The 18,585-nt window shown below is 40.5% G+C and overlaps 2 protein-coding genes across 18 annotated transcripts in view; one reads left to right on the top strand and one right to left on the bottom strand.

The window, feature by feature from the left end:
* LOC111253315 (uncharacterized) overlaps window positions 1-18,585 on the top strand; it is a 26,766-nt gene that overhangs the window by 3,803 nt on the left and 4,378 nt on the right. For 3 of the 14 annotated variants that reach the window (XR_015330098.1, XR_015330097.1, XR_015330093.1), the window contains exons 3-4: window positions 9,711-9,950; window positions 16,383-17,273. The exons of 2 other annotated variants lie outside the window; for them this stretch is intronic. Coding sequence is in view for 4 of the 12 variants with exons in the window: in XM_086992726.1 (XP_086848852.1) it covers window positions 9,666-9,950; window positions 16,383-16,472 (375 nt within the window). In the remaining 8 variants the exon portion in view is untranslated. Of the gene's footprint in view, window positions 1-539; window positions 1,118-1,285; window positions 1,544-9,665; window positions 9,951-16,382; window positions 17,274-18,585 lie in introns of those variants that run through there. 9 more of the 14 variants (XR_015330100.1, XR_015330094.1, XM_086992729.1 and 6 more) reach the window with 5 other exon arrangements.
* LOC111253313 (scoloptoxin SSD552-like) lies at window positions 500-9,670 on the bottom strand. 4 transcript variants are annotated; one of them, XM_022812541.2, is made up of 8 exons: window positions 9,154-9,657; window positions 3,805-3,871; window positions 3,261-3,525; window positions 2,964-3,054; window positions 2,506-2,699; window positions 2,248-2,348; window positions 1,537-1,777; window positions 500-1,100 (listed from the first exon to the last, which is right to left on the bottom strand). In XM_022812541.2, exons 2-8 carry the CDS (start codon window positions 3,816-3,818, stop codon window positions 918-920), a joined length of 1,089 nt encoding a protein of 362 aa, XP_022668276.1. In that variant the 5' UTR covers window positions 3,819-3,871; window positions 9,154-9,657; the 3' UTR covers window positions 500-917. The 4 variants fall into 4 exon arrangements, with proteins under 4 accessions (XP_022668276.1, XP_022668278.1, XP_086848851.1 ...); XM_022812543.2 differs by having other exon boundaries at window positions 3,261-3,474; XM_086992725.1 differs by lacking the exon at window positions 9,154-9,657 and adding an exon at window positions 8,987-9,004.

The raw sequence follows: 18,585 nt of genomic DNA, 5'->3' as shown, positions 1-18,585 counted from the left end.
TATATATACATACGTAGTGAGACTTCGCTAACGTATTACACTATGTAAAAATTTAGATAGTTACTTCGTTGTATCTACGTTAAATACTTATTAGCTTGGTTCGAAGATAATAATTCAAAATTAAACAAAGATTTGCAAAACTTTCCTATAATTATCTACTATCATGCAATTTATGCACTTCTATCCCGTTACTACATACAGTGAAATCTTGACTCTCTGCACGCGTATATCTAGTTTTATAGGGAAATTTTTATATGGAAAATGAATATTTTCTTCTGATTTGTGTTTCCTGACGTGTCTTGAGCAGATCTTCGGGTCCCAGAATAATAACAATAATAATTATTATTGTTGTTATGGTTATATTGCGAGCACAAGGACTGATTTCAAAGTAACGTTTAAATGTAAAATAGAGCGATGCCATTGGGCCAGCGTTAGGTTCTAAGTTATTACCTATTTATCAGACAGGTAAAGGACACCCTGAGACTAAAAACTGACCAACTTGAAATAGCAATAACTCATTTATTTCCTTACGTTTCTAGCCATCAATAGACTTTTACCCACGACGAGATAGATACCTATGCAGAATTAACTGGCCATACATAGTGGGGAGGCAGGAGACGGGGCAATTTGCCAACCCGTCTCGAAGGCGGTGTTTTGCATGCTTAAGGCTGCGTATGCGCGCTAGGCTTTATATAAAGTGAGTCTTCGACCCAACTTCCTATTTATCATAAATGGCTTTACGGTTACATATAAAACGATTGTCATTCTTTGCATAGCCAACACGTGTACACATACATTAACTAATAAGGTCATCAATGTTACTTTTTTTCTTTCGGTTCAGCCAAAGAACTCGATGCACTATAAATTGGTTCGGTCAAACCATCACATTTTTAGCACTCGAGCAGCATCGAACGCCTCTACAGAATGCTGGTACGTCGCTGACCGCGATCTGATGAAATTGTCCTGCGTCGCTTCCTCTGTAACACGGTGTATCCTTGGTAGATGTGCGTGTTCTGATCGTATTGTGGCAGTTGATGACGTTGTACGTAGGGGTTGTATCGCGTAAGCGAGTTCCGGCTGTTGGTATAGTAATGGGCCGTCTGCATAAAAACATACGGTAAATGCTGCGATATGTTAGGTTAACAGAAATAGTCCAATCACAAAGACAATAGCGTAGCCTGTAGGCATACAGACTTTGCTAAAAGGTTACCTTCATTCGAATATAAATAATTAATCAAAATCAACTGTGTTGCACTAATAGAAATGTCTACAATTCTTTTTACAGGACTACTGGCCTATTTCCCATTCCTACTGAGTTAATAGGAATATTCGGAAATAATAAGTGCTATCACTTAAGGTTAATGCAGTACAAGAGGTATTTGAGACTTTAAGAGCTTCTTCTATTCGAGTTAGGCCTAATACATTCACGAGCCTTGAAAGGAACGCAAACGTCATGGAACCATATCTATGCCTTCCGCTAGTCTATCCAACATTCATCTGTGCAGGTAGATGCGATGTTCGGTAACTTTGAATTACGTTAGTGGCTGCATAGAATCTTCGCGCAGGAGCTGCCAACCAAAATGAAGTTCTTCGGGGCTGTATCGCTGGTTGATATGAAGGCGCATAGCTCTGATCAGTTGATTGAGTATAACTATAGTGGGTGGGACCATATCCTGGAATTCGTGAGCATAAACCGTCGTCACAATAAGGATGTGAGTCAGGGCACGCACTGCATGCGACGCCTTCTATATACATTTTGCCGCCGATCACGTTGCCCCTGTCATCATTAAACATATCAATGAAAAAATTAATTCTTGGTAACAATTTTTTCAGTAAGATCTCACTATTGAGCCAGATTATCGAAAAATGCTATGCGAAAATATATAAACTCTCTTTTCCTTTAAACAGAGCAATCACTTGCAGCATTTCGACAATATCTCTATCAAGTATACCATATATATAGATCTATATGTACCATATGTTCTTGGTGTATACATATCTATATATATATATATATATATATATATATATATATAAGCTATTATTGAAAAGATGAATAAGAACTACTTTTGCCGGTTGAAAGCATTATCTTTTCTGAGATTTAACTGATGCTCGATATGAGTACTAGTATATTCTATATTCTAAGGTAGCGGACACAGATACATTGCCGAATAGGTCACAACTAGGTCAATTTTCGCAGGTACAATTTTGAAACGGTATCGACACCGGCCGGATCCAAACACTCACCCTTCGCCATAATCACACGTCCTCAAATCACTTGTTGCCCCATTTGTGCCCTCGAAAACGATTTTACCGCATCCAACTTTTTCGGTTTCTGCCCAGAGAAGCTGATATAACGAAAACGATATTGTTATTGTTACGCTACCAGGCTGATTAATGTACCCGTTTAAGCGAATCCGAGGTGTCGTAATCTTGTGTGACATATTTCATACGAGTTTTATCGAGGGTCACTAGTGTTCGTAACACGTCCATGCAGTGACGTACCTGGGTGAGATGCCCGATAGATTTGAGATCGTGTTTTTGAAGTGTAAGACGCCGGCCAAAAGAGTTTGTGTGGAGTTTCGCGGCTTCCTCATGGCCCCACAGTTCCTCGACAACAACGCCCCAGGTGTCCGGCTCCAACTTTTGATTCCACACTTCAGTGATATATATGTTTTGGCCGACATCAGAGTAAGAACCTGTAGAGCGAATGAAAAAGATAATGTTCAGATCAGAAGATCAGATGATATTTGACGATTAGTGGGAATCGGATTCTCTTCTCGTACGTGGACATGAACACGCCTTTAATTATCGGATAAATATAGCTTTGCCTGGACTTGAAAGTCTACTTCTATGCTTCAAATGCACGGGAAAATGGATAGTGGTCTTCTATGAAATCTCTCTACAGCCTAGGTAAATAGTTGACGTATTTCGTATACGCTCATCCGTGCTGCAGGGGTTACCTGTAGTGCGCTGGTTAGGATGGTCGTGCTTTAGCTTGCAGGTCACCTCCACATGGGCCTGTGCGTTGTTGGCTAGATCGTCGTCCCATTCCTAGAAGAAAAGGACCACTTAACATTTCACACACGGACTGTCGCCGACTAGCCAGTTTATTATCCAGCCCGCTAAGAGAACACGTATTGATTATTACACGTACTTTTATTTGTCGCACGGCACCCGAGCACATTTACGTATGCGTCGAGTCGGCTTTCAAAAGTAGACAAATCATTTTATCTTATTTTGGCCTAGTTAATACTTACGAGCTTCTTCATGTTTGCGGCAGCCGGCAGTCCGTATCTTCGCAGAAAACCTTTGGCTGCTTCCCGCCGGATTCGATTGTGGGCTAACAAAATCTCTTGACGTTCCTGTCCGTCTAAGCGATGGTCGTCAACGATCTGGCAGTAAGGATTTCGTCTCTGGCAGGTGATGTGTCCTGCGTAAGTACTTGATTGTAGGCAGGTAAAATGCGCTTGGCTGAAGTAGATCGCGAAGGTAAGGAAAGCACCTATAACGTCTGTTCGTAGGCTATTGAGTAACATTGGCAAAAGAAACAACGTTATTCTTTACATGAACAACCAATGGGGACGTTTGGTAGGCCTGCGTATCTAACGAAATCAAGAACGTCAATAACAAACAGCTCTGTGTCTTCGTTGATGTTATTTCTGCTGGAAAGCGGTTTACAACGTAGCCTATCTCAGATTTGAACTCATCCATATAATTTAATAGTCAAATTGTAGGGCTAATAAGATCGAAGTATTAAAAAAAGACAAAAATGCTCGACAATTTTGGGCTGTCGTAACTCACGTTTGTAGGCCCATGACGCTATGAAAGCTCTTGCAGTTTTAGGAGTGACGCACTCGTCAGATTCGTCCTGTAGGGATTACGTGATGAATTATATACAACAGCCATAATCCTTGATCACCTATATAGCTAGTGCTTCATAATGTATGCCCTTTCATTGACAAAGCTATTTGGTCAACCGTTTCAAAAAAGTCGACATATCATCATGTTTCCTCACATATTCAAAATCGTTGCCTACTTCTGGGCTACCAACGCATGCAGATCTCAGCCTACAGAAAAAGAATATTGTTTGTGTTATAAGTTGTATTGACGTCGTTAATAGTCTACGTAACCGAATTTATCCATGGCTTAAAAAACCAAGTAGTAAAAACGATCAGTACTGGGTAATTGAATTCGTATATATATATATATATATATATATATATATATATAAAGGTTTTCCGTCACATTGACACCTGACGAACTTCACAGATAACATTCTCTTCATTGTTCGACGAGCATAAATAATTTTATTAAAACCAAAGAAAACCCTGTTCATTTTTCACTTTTGCTTAATTAAATTAAAACGAAACGCGGTTCATTATGATAGCGGTAGTGAGTGTCGATAAAGCCCGATTCAGATTCAGATATTACATCGATCTCGTTTTCTTTGGTCGGACTCGCTTTTATCGCTGTGCTAGTCTATTTGTTCAGGTTCATCACCGGATCCCCGATAGAAGTAGCGTTTCGATGTCGGAGATAATCGCCGATGCCTTATTCATTCCTCTGATTTTTAACATTGGCTTGATTTCGGCATAAATGAAAAGTCCCATCATGACTAAAAAGACATACAATAGAGTGTGTCAATTGTTTTGGCTTTTTTTTTCCCTGATATTGAGCTAGTGCTTCATTGAACCAAGAAACGAACAGTAAACAAAAAATAGGAAATATATAGAAGCAGCAACGGTAGTGTACGAGGGAGAAAATTAATTTAGAATCTTAAATCAAGTGTGTTACTTAGTACCGAAGGAGCCGTCTACTTTTTCGTTTCGTGTGCGAAATGTACGCGGCACGACCGCACATAAATGTACCTATATCCACGCACGCGCATACAAATTCATGCATATTCTATGTTTGAAATCTCTGACCCAGCTCGACCTTATGGCAGCTTTGCTGCTGTGCGGGTTTTTGCTATCCGACGCAGCCCGGAAAGGTACAAACTTTGCACTACTGTTATACGCCTGGCGTGTTACGATAAGCAACTAGGTACGTCAAGTCTTCAATCCGAGGATTATACCATTGAAATGTATCATAGCCGCATAGTCATCGCCATCAGCAAGAGTGGCAGTAGCATCATCGTCATCATTACACCGTCTATTATCATTGGTAAACGCACTGGAAAAAGCGAAACCGGCAAATTTCTTTATCGTCTTCTGTTAGAGTCCTGAACGCCCGCTGACGAAAGAGCGGTCTCTTGGGACTAATTTTGTGGCACCGCCGTCCACTCGCCGTTGTCGCTGCTGCTGGTTGACGTTTTCCAGCGACGATGCCAACCGCTCAATAACGTTCCGCGGGTGGGTAGACTGTCTTCACGTGCACGTGCTGCTTAAACGTCGCTGCCTCTTATAAAAATGACAAAAAAGAAGATCTGAAATAACATGATTCGGTTCATTTGATGCTGGTGCCGACGACAAAGCTGCTTAATTCGTTCCTTCAGCTGCTTGGCAAGGCGGCAAAAAATAGCGATGAAAAAGTCTTTGTAACCAGTTATAGATAAATCGGAAAAGAGCAATTTATATCCTGCCTGATCGCCTGCCCATCCTCCCCGCCAAATCCGCCAAAGGAGCAAAGTAATATGCATAGAAACAAGTTCTGCATATAATACCAGCTGGCTAGAATGAAAGCAAAACAGAGACTCAGTACTGAAATCAAGCCCGTGAGATAATAATGGATCCCTGAAATGATCCGTGAATGGGGCACCGAAACGCAATATGCACTGAACCTGTGTCTTCCAGAAGATTATATCAGACCAATTGAAAATGTCAGTACCGCTTCCCAACCCTTTCGTCTCCAAAATGTACAATCGAATCTGTAAATCCTGGCTTTTGAGACACTGAAGCGACACCGTAGGTGCCTCCGTTAATTGTAGATTAAAAAATCGCACAAAACGATTACAAACTATGCGTTTAGGAGCTCGCTAATTTCCACGATATATCTAAGCTGTATATTGTTCTAGCTTAAGTACACTGGTGGCAATAGACATCATGAAGGAATAAGCCCTTTAAAAATGTAGTTTCAGGGTGTACTGGACGCTTCCTAATCGAAATGCTCGAGAATACGCCAGTCTTCGCTTATTTTCTTTTCATTAGGCAAAAATACATTGATTACACCGAATAAGAGCCGTTTTTCTCTCTTAAACTAAGCTATTTTAGTTCTTGTTTATAATTCGTACAGGCTTTTACTATCCAATATATTCATCACATACGTATCTAAACGTCCAGGCCAGCGGTAGAAATGGTGTGTACGAAGAGAAAAAAGTTCACGTAGTAGCTTCTAATTATGAGAAGTTCACTTTGGCCACGTTAGATCAGATACAAAGTCCTGGCTATTTTCATCCGAGCAATTTTTCTAGTACGGATAATAGTGCACGGGCGCTGACCTAGGGAAGTCTTATCGAGTTCGTTCATTTCCTTTCACCTCGGGCCTCGCGGCCATACTGCGAGAGTGACTGTACGGTAGTCTTGGCTTACGATGACTGTTAAAGTTCCATTTTATAAGCAAATATTATTGATGCTGATACAGGTAATTACTGTTTATGTTGTATTGTTATTTGTGTTGTATTAAACTAGAATTTCTGCTCGTTTTCACTGATTTTTGCGCTGAGATCATTTTCTTTAGCTTAATTATCCTGGTTCGTGTGATTGCTGAAAACACAACTAGAACAAGAAACATATTACTACTCTCTAAAAAAAAACTATTTATTTTTTTTCTATGTAGGGCAGATTGTTACGCAGCCCTTATATAAACGTTCATATTTCCACTATATAAGAAACCCCTCATTCGTATATTGTTATCTAGCACTGATAGCCTCAACGGAACAATCGTACCGATTCTACACTAGCAAAGTTGAAAAAAATGTATATCATGAAATAGAATAGTTGGAAAAATTACTCGAAAAAATGGTAAGCTCTAGAAGAAAAAAAAGGTTATCAAACAATAGCTTCTCTCGGATCGAGCTTCCTACGCACGTTGGCCACCTCTTCAAAGTAGAGATGCTGCTGTTATATAACTATAAAAAGGTCTGCTCTCAATGTGACACAATGACAAGATCCTTACTCTCCCTGCATCGACTTCCCGTATCAGTTCCACTGGTGATCTAACCAATTATCCCGAAAAAAAGTGTTTTTTTCTCCCTCAATGCGTCGTTGGCGATTATCCGGGTGCGTTAATACGGAAATTCGTATTCGCACGCTAATGGGTAACGACAGTACGATGTAATACATTCTGTTTGCTATCGCGTCCTTCGTTCTTCCGAAATAGATGTTGACTACAGTTCAGTGGGGAACGGTTATCTGTGGGCTTAAATTTTTGGCCCAGCGATTGGGAAATACTTGTGCCGGGTAGAGCGATGGGGCTACAGGTAAAAGGCAAAGCACATATGCTCTCGTGAAAAGCATAAGTTGACAAATCGACTTTTAATTTGACCGCATTGAAGCTTGCTGCATTTCTAACCGGAAACGTACATTTACTGCAGCTCCTATGTAAACTGTATATAGGTTTAAGTTTATCCTGAATACGCGCTCGAATGGACATCTATCTCTTTCAGTACTTTACCTGGTTAGTAGAGAATTAACAACAAAACAGCTCTCTCACTAACGCTGAGTTCGGACTTGGCTTCGGATACTTCATGTATCGATTTGCGAAAATTCTTTAAGGCTGAGCCGTTTAAAACAAGCGGCATTCATCCGCCTGAACTAGCTGCTATCAATGCTCAAATAAGAATCACTAACGGAAACGTAAAATAAGCTTATGGTACGGTTAACATGTAGCGTTTTTACATGCAAATGCAGCCGAGCATAGCGGAACAGAAGTTGACACAAGCGATCCAAAAAAAAAAATAGGATTTTTTCCCGTTGCTGTGTCGTTTGCAGTCTTCCAAAGCCAGCTTTGAAGAGGTAAAAACACCACTCCTAAAACCATCTGCCAATAGGCAGATAGCTAGCTATTTATTAAGTTGAAACACTTCATCTGTGTTTGATTGAAATAGTACTACCTTACTGATCAGTATTAACGTTTCTATCGTCCTGGTGATCGCAATATCGAAATCACAAAAAAGTATGGATTGGGTTGGCTGTTACCGGAAGCGATTTCTGCGCCGATATTATGCTAAATTCTAATCACCAACCTAGGCAAGAGACTAAAATTTTGTATCGGAAGCTGGCGACAAGCGGCAAAAGAAATGACAGTCGAAAAGCGTTTGAATGGTCCCGACCCGTTGTTACTTGTACGGGATCAACTGTGGAAGGGGCAAATGATAAGAGAACAGAATCCACGGGGCCAAACTGTGAATGGCAGTTGTCATCTTCATCAATCTAACAGACGAAGAAAAAGAAGGGCGTAAAAACATGTAGTCAGTATTGTAAGCTGTTAGACTGGGAAATGGCAATGTTGCTCTATAATGTCGATCAATGGAAGTATCAAAACTGGTCGACAGCTATGACGAATATATGTTAACATCTAACAATGTGATGCAACGCAAGAAAGCTCACTACCAAATATTATCTTACATATCTTAATAATCTTTTGTTTTTTTTTTTTATATTAGCAGGGTTTGAACGCATTGCTTTTTTGAATCAGATGGCTTTTGGCCTATTTTTTAAATATGACAGATTGTGGTTTCCGATGGATGAAAAACAAAAAAGAACGCCTTAGATTTGCCTTTTGAACTCCGTGTAAACCTAGAGAGTGCGATAGAAAATCTTTCAATGAGTAGTCGAATGAAGGCGCCTACGAAAGGGGTCAGGAACTTTAAGGTGACACTGAGTCATGTGTAAAACAGAAGTCTATTTAACCTATTGAAAGTGTGGAGCTGAATAGTTAGTTTCTTTGATCAATTCAGTCTTCCGTATCGCCGGCACGATTTTGAGTCATATCTGTTTGCGTTTAGAAATCAACATTGCCAGTGGAATCGCTCATCTTTACAGACCTAGTTTCTAGGTAGGGAAGCCTTATCACAGTCATAGTACGAGCGACCTGTGCTTGAGGGGCAGTTTGCCGCGTGCCGGTTTGCACCTGGCTTAAGTGTACCTGTAATTTTTTTTATTAGATATGATCAAACGGTTACAAAGTGATTTAATGCATAAGTCAACTTACCTCTATCGGTCTGTATTTGGTAGATATTAATTACATGCACGGCATCCGCTCACTGGATTCCAACATATAAGTACACTAGAAAACTCGCAACACTCTACTTCTTGGGTAATCTGTGACCAAAGCTTTAAAGTTTTTCCCGAAAACAGATCCAATAAATGATATTTAACTTTTAGGTAAGTTAATAATACTAGTACTTGCGTGCCGTAGATTCTTAGTGCATTTATCGTATAGACAATTGTTGTAGTCCGTTGTGACAAATGAGCTTTTCTGTTGGCCGTCCGAACAGACAGATCAGTCTATTTAGCTGACTTATTCAAACAGAGTACGTCGTTTTTCAAAAATTAAATCATTGGCTTCAGTAACAAAGATAGAAATCTACAAGTTTGCAGCGCGGCCACTATCAAAGTTGCGCGCAACAATTGAGTTCGACTATCACCGCGTGTGTCGATTTTCTGGGGAAAATCAATATAACAGCAGCCGCGGACAAGTCACGACAGCAACTAAAAGAGGCTATGATGAAAATGCGACAAATTCGTAATTTCGTTTTTCTCTTACAGTCTTCAGTTATAGCGGCCGCCGTGAGGGAGACAGAGGTTTTTATCGACTCTATTTCAGTGACTGCATCCAAAGGACGCATCCTCTGGTACTGCTATAGGATAGGGCCCTTTCCCCATATCGTGCCGAGCGCTCGCGTCCCTCACCCTGAGATCCGAAAACGGCAGACGTCGCCGGCACCGTCTCGACCGCAAGGGAACGAGCATCACGGTCAGCTAGAGACTCCCATTGTGGCTGATAAGGTTTGTAGACTAGCTATCATCACCCGCACAAAGGTGATGCTTGCTTCTACTAAGCTGTAATAATTTCACTAGTGTCAACGTCGATAACAGTTACTGGACTTAAACTAAAGCTAAGGAGCAATGCCTTGCCTGGTCCAACCCCCCAGCCTATCGCGGCCGTTGTTCTTGTCTCTTTAGCTCGTTGTAAAGGCATTCGAACTACGTAAGTTTTTTCATCCATCTACGGCTTGCTTGGTGTCGCTAGTCGATCGCACACACGACAAAGCGTCGATGAGCAGGGCCGAAGCGGCTGGATAAGGAGTGTAAATGCCGTTTTTTGACGCGAACCGTGCATGCTAACATGCAACCCTGCCCATATGCAATCATCCCTATATAATATGACAACATGGACGCATAAATATTAGTATGTATTGGCAGACAGAATAAGACCAATTGTCATCAATGCCCTATTCCTTGCCGGTTCAAACAATCGCCCCGATAAGACCGGCCGTCGAGATTATGTCTCTAATATAGGAAACGGTACCTCCGGTCGTTCAACATGAAGAGGATAATATCACACAAACAATTATTTGCTAATTAATTGTCCATAGGTAACTAATTATTTTATCACCGCCACCTAAAGCTACACCCACTGGCTCAAAGGCAATATGAATGGTAATGAATCGTGCAAGCGGCAAATGGCCGCGTTGTTTGCTCTCGTACTTTTAGTGACAATGGCAAAGAGGCAAAAAAAAGACTTCAACTTTGACCCATGATCTGTCATAATTTTCTTACACTTGCCTCAAACAGAAATCACTTATAGAGCGAACAGCTAGATAACAGTCTAAACTAATAGTACGTTTTGATTATCGAATACTGGGAGCAGTCTGTTTTAAGTTGAACCCAGCTACGTTGAGCGTCAATATCAAGATGCAAAGCGTTCCTGTTTTCATTGAGCGGTCCACAGACGCATGACGCGGGGCGATGTCAAGTGTGTCTACGCCAACTTTAACTGCAACTTTAATTCGGCAAGAATTTAAACAAAAGTTTAAACTTTTAAAAAAGTTTTAAGCAACTTTTAAAAGCCTACATTTGTGGCTGCGCATCGCTTTTTTTTTTCTCCTAACTATAAGAAATCTTTTAGTCAAAGGTTGATTCTTCAATTTAAGCTTTGGCACCTTATCTTGTGAATATATATACTATAGATTATAAACTATAGAGGCACTGAGGGGTGCTTTACTGTAGATATCGTCTGGAGAAGTTAAAACAGAATACTTGTTTGGGTTGAATAGCAAGTTTTAACTAATGCTACTTTGCACGAATGCAGAGGTCAGTTGTACATTATTGATCTCTAAACTTGCTTTCCGATTGTAGATTTACGCTATAGGCAGCTTTATATAGTTAGACGCCTTTTTTTTCCTAATAAAAGTATCCAAAATAAAGTCACTGCGGGAAAATACAAACGAAATATAAGAAGAAGTCAAGCCGGTTAAGATATTCACGATAGCTAGGAACTTATGATAACTAATAAACTTTGAAGGTCTTAACGAGGGAGTAAAGCAAGCAAAGCTTAGGGCGAACGGGAAGCTCTGCTAGCGTTTGAATGTTTCACCTAGTTAAATAACTTTCATCGTATAGAAATCCATTCTTATGCAAACCGTACAGTCTAACGTATGAATGTTCTAACCTGTATTTTCTTACCTTTAGCAAATCAATCTATATCTTCTATATTTATAATACAATCTATATATATACGATTCTAAAAAATATTTCTGAAGCTCAGTCTTTAAGGTGAAGACGCTTATCGTGAACGTGTGTATCAAATATTTCGTAATAGCTCACGAAATAGAAACAACTTTTGCTGAGTCGGTGAATTTACCGGTAACGGTAACCAAGAACGATACGGATCGATCTTGTCAAGATCCTCGAAGTATCCGACAGCGTCGGTGAAAAAACTTTTGCTAATTAACACAGAAAACGTCAACGATAAACACACATTGAATCGTGGGTGACAGCGCCCGATTTACTGACCGGCTTTGTATAATACAAAAAATAAAGTGGCAGCACAAAAATCCTAGTGCCCTATTACGGATTAGGCAAAAATCCCTATTACGGAAAATGGAGCGCGGGTTCAAAAGCAGCGAATTTGTGGAAACGTTGCGCATTTCCTTTGTTCCAAAGCAGGTACGCTGGAGAGACCTTATACCTTTTAGAAAGCAATTTTATGATTTTTCTCTTAGGATTACGAAGGCGCCGCTTCAGTGCCTTATCATCCGACTTCAAATCTACGACCAGTTAAATGCGCTTCCAGTGCCTGCTGTAACAATAGATGATGTTACAAATGATTTACGAGGGATGACATGTACTTCAGCTAAATTCGCTGACTTTGGAAGAAATCGCAAATTTAAGTCTATAAACACTAATAGGCGTTTCACCTCGAAACGGGTATAGATATTTACTATTGGCAATTAGTTCAGGTTAATGTTTTTCTTCTAAAGCAACTATTTAGAGTAACAAACATGTGCTAAGTGCTCCTAGCTGAGACTAAAGTTATAAAAAAAAAAAAACGCAACAGTATCATTTTGACTTTAACTTGTTTATGTTTGATATATATATATATATATATATTGGATTGGAAAGAAAATTTCCGCGCTTCAAAAAATTTCCCTTTCTAAATTCCCTTCGCTTGCAACGTACCGTTAGAAGTCGCTCCTTCTGCTCTGATAGTAGGCTGTAACGGTATTGTGTTATGAATGAAATGTTTATTCAAAAGAACTCTTCAAATATGGATATTCGAAGCGGGACAAAATACATCATTGACACCTTCTGTACTATGTATTTCATTAACCAAACACTACTGCCAAACACTACTGAAACAGCATCATGATACGTTCACCTTGTGTATACTAACGGAGCTATCGCTAGAAGAATTGCTAAAGAATAGTCTAAGCTTAAAAACAATACCCGAAACCTAAAGAGTGCTCCCCGCTCTGGCCGCCGACTAAATGGCGATCATTTAAGGACACTTCAAAAGAAAGACGGCCAACAGACAACTTGAAAATTGTAACCAAAAAGATGGGCCACAGCCACACATGCCGTCATTAACCACCTCAAGTTGCTAGAATTTATACAAAAAAATTGCAGTTTTAGTACCCCATGAACCTTCTGAATCCAACGAAGAATCATCTCGCCTAATATTGAACGTCACGTGGGTAGGATAACCGATTTTTCGACAGGATTAAGGAGAAGTGGTGTCTGAACGTCAACCACGCATTCTTCGAAAATGAGGAGCCCCAGGAGAAGAGGAAAGCTTTGATAAAAAATTATGTTGTGATATTGTAGGGGCCTAATTCACTGAAAACGAATAAGACCGTTAATAGGCATATTACTTTTTGGGCCAACCTGCATGAGAAAAAAGACCCGACGAATGAACCTACACAGCAAAGCTGTTCTCCTGGACTTCGCACACCTTACCGAATTTTACACTAACAGTTCTGTGACCATTTTCGTTTACTGGGCAGTCAATTTCGCGGCCCTTCCTGCCACAAAGATCGGTAACTTGAAACATGGTTGGGAAACTTCTTCCAGACGAAACCGCTACCTTCCAGCATGACCACATACACTGCTGGTGGCGAGTGGCGAAAGCGTCCTGAACGACAACAAGAGATACACACCATGAAAAATTATTGTCGCAGGAATAGAGAAAGAAGTGCTGCTTTCAATTCAGTAACAAAGCGCAGAAACTCTCCTTTTAATCTAATTGATTCGAGTCAATTCCAGTGAATTTTGGTCGACCCCATGGAGTAAGTCTTATCTAAGCGTGACAGGACATGCTCATGCAGGTCCTCAGTTATTTATGGGTCTGCTTGAACATTTCAGCCCGAATTTTATGATCAGCAAAAAAGATCGAAATTTTTTATTGCTTGAATTTTTAATGTCGTTTTAATATTATGCTTCCTGTCATCGACTACAATCAAAAGAGTCTGACCTCTGTTGCTTTAGTAGCAACGCGCTGCAGTCTATTCATGGCGTAAACACCTTGACCCTAAAGCTGTATATATTTTGACATTTGCCCGTAATTTTTCACCTGCGGTATAATGCTTAGTAATAATGTTTCATAATAGATTCTGTTAAATTCACTGATTTACGAGCCATATACTTCACGCGTATATAGATTTTCCTTGCCCGAAGAAATCGTAGTAAATGTTTAACCATAGCAAAAAGTACGCCCAGTAAACGATAGCAAATCTACAATATAATTCTACCCTGTCCTTAAGGGCTATGGAATACAAAGCCCGAAACTGTTTTCGTTGCCTGCCACGTCATCCTCGATCTATCGCATTGAAGATATAAACGAATCCAGACCATAGATTGTCAAATTTGATGTAAGTATTTACACCACAATCTGTCTAACTGGACTCTAACCGAATTACAGATATAACGTTTGGAGAATTGCAAGAAAAACAACGAGACCATGCTCCAGAAGGTTAGGTCAATGACCAATGATGCGAAAATATCTACGAAATGATTCCAAATTAGGTGATGCAGACGTCTGGTTTATGCGTTTGTACAGACACACGACATGAACTATATGTGAGGGCTAACAAGCAACGTCAGAACACCACCTTCTATGGTACTAGCGTATGTCTGAGGGCTGCCACTAGGATCAGCAATATCGAGTGAAAGAAAAATTCTACTAGCGACCAGTTTCACAGAAGACCTCGACTTACGAAAAGCATTTACGTGAAGTGTTAACTTCAGGCGAACAGTTGTTACTCTAACCCTATCTATTCCATAACGAAGGACACATGTACCGAGACATTATCTCAAAACGCGTAAAACTTTGATGAATCACTTAAAAAAAACGCGCATGCCGAATTTTTTTTCTGCCGTTCGCCCAGAAGAGTGAAGGCTCAGATTAAAAAAAAAAACTTGACGCAGCTTAACTACTTTTGCAAAGTCCACGTGGTTTCGGGTGACCTTCTGCCCTTATTAGCACAGATGAACACTTTTGCAATGGCCGACATTGTGAAGAAGATCGTTCGAAGAAGATAGCCAATTCATACGTTACAAATCAGCTGAATAACATGTGTTGAGTAGGCCCAAATTTTACTTCAGTTTTGCGTAGGCATGTACATATTAATCATACATGTATTCTAGAGGCAGGGCCTCTTGGTACAATATATTTGAAGACTGATGCTTGTGTAACTTCCGTCATGTCCGCGGATTATGAGAATCTATGTGGCATTTAAGGAATCGATTCCCCCGCGCCCCGACGCGGCAATCTGGTTAAGCTTTTACTTGAAGGATCTTTATCAATGCTTGACAGAGACGCATTCGAAACTCCATCTTTGCAGGCCCAAACAAAATATGCCGTCTTCATACCTCGCTTTCATCTCAAATTTTCACTTCTATGTCGGCAATTACACCTGTTATTGGTAATTTGTAAAGCTCACATTTTTTCCATACAAATATATAAGAGCCTCTGCGTCAATGAAGTCCTCACCGCAGGACCAGACTTACTGTACTCAGTGATCTTCCAGTTTACTTTAGCTTGAATCGAAACGGATCAATTAATAAGATGATTCAATTTCGCTGTACGCCAACTGCAAGAGGCTGCTTTTATAGCAGATTTCGCATATCGATCTTATTACGACGATCGTTGTTTTTTTATCGCTTTTTCCCTACTACCTAACGTACTCTCGCATCGCTTGATTCTAGCTGATCTCCTTGTACCACAAGGGCCAAAACAAACAGGTCGTTACCGTACAATTTTACTAGCGCTTTTACCAAACAACTGCGCGTACTGGTTCCCGCTTAAATGAAACAGCCAGCAGCAATGGCTTACTCGTCAAGTCGCAAGGTTTCAGCGCATCTGCCCCGTTCTTTCGGATACAACCCCAGCCACAGTTGGCATAATGGCCGAATGGGAGATAATATGGCGGCTGCTGCTGCTGTCATAGCGTCATTTTGAAAGGCATACACAAATGCGTGCACCCTGACTTTTCTCATTTTGACCGATAACGAGGTGTTATATGTGTGGCCATGTATTGGCCGTGGTACTTGTGTGTTTCGCTAACAAGTTCACAAAGACAAACAAAGTGGAAGTACATTTCCGCGAATCTGATGGCGCGCTTGCTTTCGTTCCTCGTTGCCGCCGTCCGACGCTGCCGTTTCTGCGATTGTATTGAGTTCTCATGGCTCGTTAATGCGTTAGCGTAATGGAGTGTTTCATCCGAATCGGCTGACGGCCGCCGTCTATGATGAGCTATCTATCTCCGTTCTTCAGTTTTTCCTTGTCAATATATGAGAATTAAAAACGGAAGGGTCAGAATTAGTTGTAGTTCTTTTGCATTCGTATGACCAGGCCAGGCTGCCACTGCCGCAACATCAGATTACAGATTGCTACGTCACATGTTTCGTATGTTTTTGGAAATTTGTGCTTCTTTTCAGAAAAACCGGCCCCAACCCCCGAAGCCCGGTGATCTGCCAGCGTCAGATCAAGCAACCAATGAGAGCATAAACAACCGCCTCCCCGTTTGACCTGATAAGCGACAAATGAATACGAAGGATATATGCGAATGCCACCAAAACGGCTCACCCAAGTCATATTATAGTTATATAGTGACTATGTTAGTAAATAAAAAGGAGCAGATACAGTGTTAGTGGACGATTATCGGTACAACAACCACTGCGTTCCATAAGCCTTATTATCTGGCCGTAGGTTTTTGCTAGTATAAGGAAATCGTGCTTGCGACTATCCACTATCCGGTGGTACGTTAGCAATAACTGGTCTCCAGATTCTCAGCGTAAATTTAAAAGAGACTATCAAAAACATTTGTAATTGTTACTCAGTGTTACGCAGGTAAGGACAGACACGACCGAGCTCTGAGGTTTGTCAAATGGCCGAAAACAGGCGTCTTTCATGTGTAAGAAGATATGCCGTTGTTATCTGTGCGCAATCTTTTCTTCGCAAGAAGACAAATTTATACTGTTGTATCGTGCTGTTGGCATTATACAGCATATATATATATATATATATACAAAATTAACGAAATGGTCTGCTCCATCGCCTTCATCCCGACCTGAGTCTACGTTTTTAGAGAACTTTAGTAGAAGAGTAAAAGTTTTTAAACGGTCTGTCATTAGAGTTACGACTGGCCATTTACATTTGTCGTCGAACTTCTTACAAAGCAATGGCTTATATATAGGCCCTGTTTTTTCGCCAATTTCGACATTGCTTGTTTTGATCGTCCTAATATCAACCCTGCGACGAATTCTGTTTGTTGAAATTAATTTAACCTGGTCTACAGGCCCTCATAAACAATTGGTTAATCATAAACATTTTATCTTCCCTCATTTAATTGTTTGTTCATGATTCCTTATTCTTTCTTATAATGTTTTTGTTTAAAAGATGTTGAAATAGACAGAAATGTTTCTTTTTGTTTTGTAACAAGGAAAGTTTTAATTGAAAAATACAAATCTCCAAAATATTTCTAATGCATTTTCCTCGAAAATATACAGATCCGAAGGGGAGCACGGCATTGTGTTTCAATATTAAGATCGCTCTTTGTAGAAACTTTTCTTCGACGTTTTTTTTTACAGAAAGCAGTATTCTTCTGTCGGTAGCAAAATTTTCTCAAAATTCCCGGACACCATCATCATAAAATACCTTACCCTTATAGCCTATGCTGCGTGTTTAATATACATTCTGAAGAGACGCAATATGAAGCGGTTACCTGAATTATATTTAGTTTTGGTAAAAAACGTTTCACAACAAGATTACCTACAGGGCAAAAATAATTACACAAGCTTTTAGTTGTATTCAGTGCAATGGCTTCGTGCGACTCATTTCTCTATACTAGAAATCAAGTGTTCTATCATGATCAATTTGGCCACTCACTTTCAATAATCTCGTGCTTGCCTTTTGCCTTGCCCATCGAAAGGCCCATACGCTTGTTAGCCCTGAGAAAGCTGCTCCTATATAACGTATTATCGTTCCTGTAAACTTTAAACTACGTTTAGATAACATATAAAGCGATGTTAAGGCCGCACGCGCCATAGAGCTCCGCAGGGCATAATTTCGACTAGAAATATTCATTATTTTAGGCAACGTGCTCTATACGTTTCGTATATATAAACATACGGCGGACTATTGTTTCTTTATTATAGGGTGCCGTATCTCTGACGCCCCACGGCCCCATTGCGACAACGACACATTGAAATAAGTTAAACATCAGACGCTGACCGTTGAACGTATCTACTTTCGGTGTTGCCATTAATCGCTAGATTCAGTGACACCATGAAACCTGCAACGTCGGGTCGACTCTGGGCGCATGGTGCGCTACTTGTTGTCTTACGCACGGCGAGACCTTTTTTACCGTCCCAACACAGCATTTTCTAGGGGACAGAAACGCTATGGAGCGAACGGCATTCAGCTTTCGACTAGCTACAGCAGTCTGCTTGGCAGCAAAACAACAAATAGACCCAAGGTGGGCTGGATTTTTTCGTCCGACACCACCATCGTTTTTGTCCAGGCACATAGATGGTCACAAGCTCGGGCCTGAATCAATCCTAGCTGATCAAAATTAGCAACAGCATCGAAAGCAGTACAGTGGCATCTACTACGATACTCTGACCCTGTCTAGCGATATAT

The sequence above is a fragment of the Varroa destructor genome, unplaced genomic scaffold (genome assembly GCF_002443255.2).
Source record: "Varroa destructor unplaced genomic scaffold, Vdes_3.0 BEIS01000006.1, whole genome shotgun sequence".
Taxonomy (NCBI): Eukaryota; Metazoa; Arthropoda; class Arachnida; order Mesostigmata; family Varroidae; genus Varroa; species Varroa destructor.
Note: the sequence above shows the minus strand (reverse complement) of the source record. Positions and strands in the feature narration are given on the sequence as shown.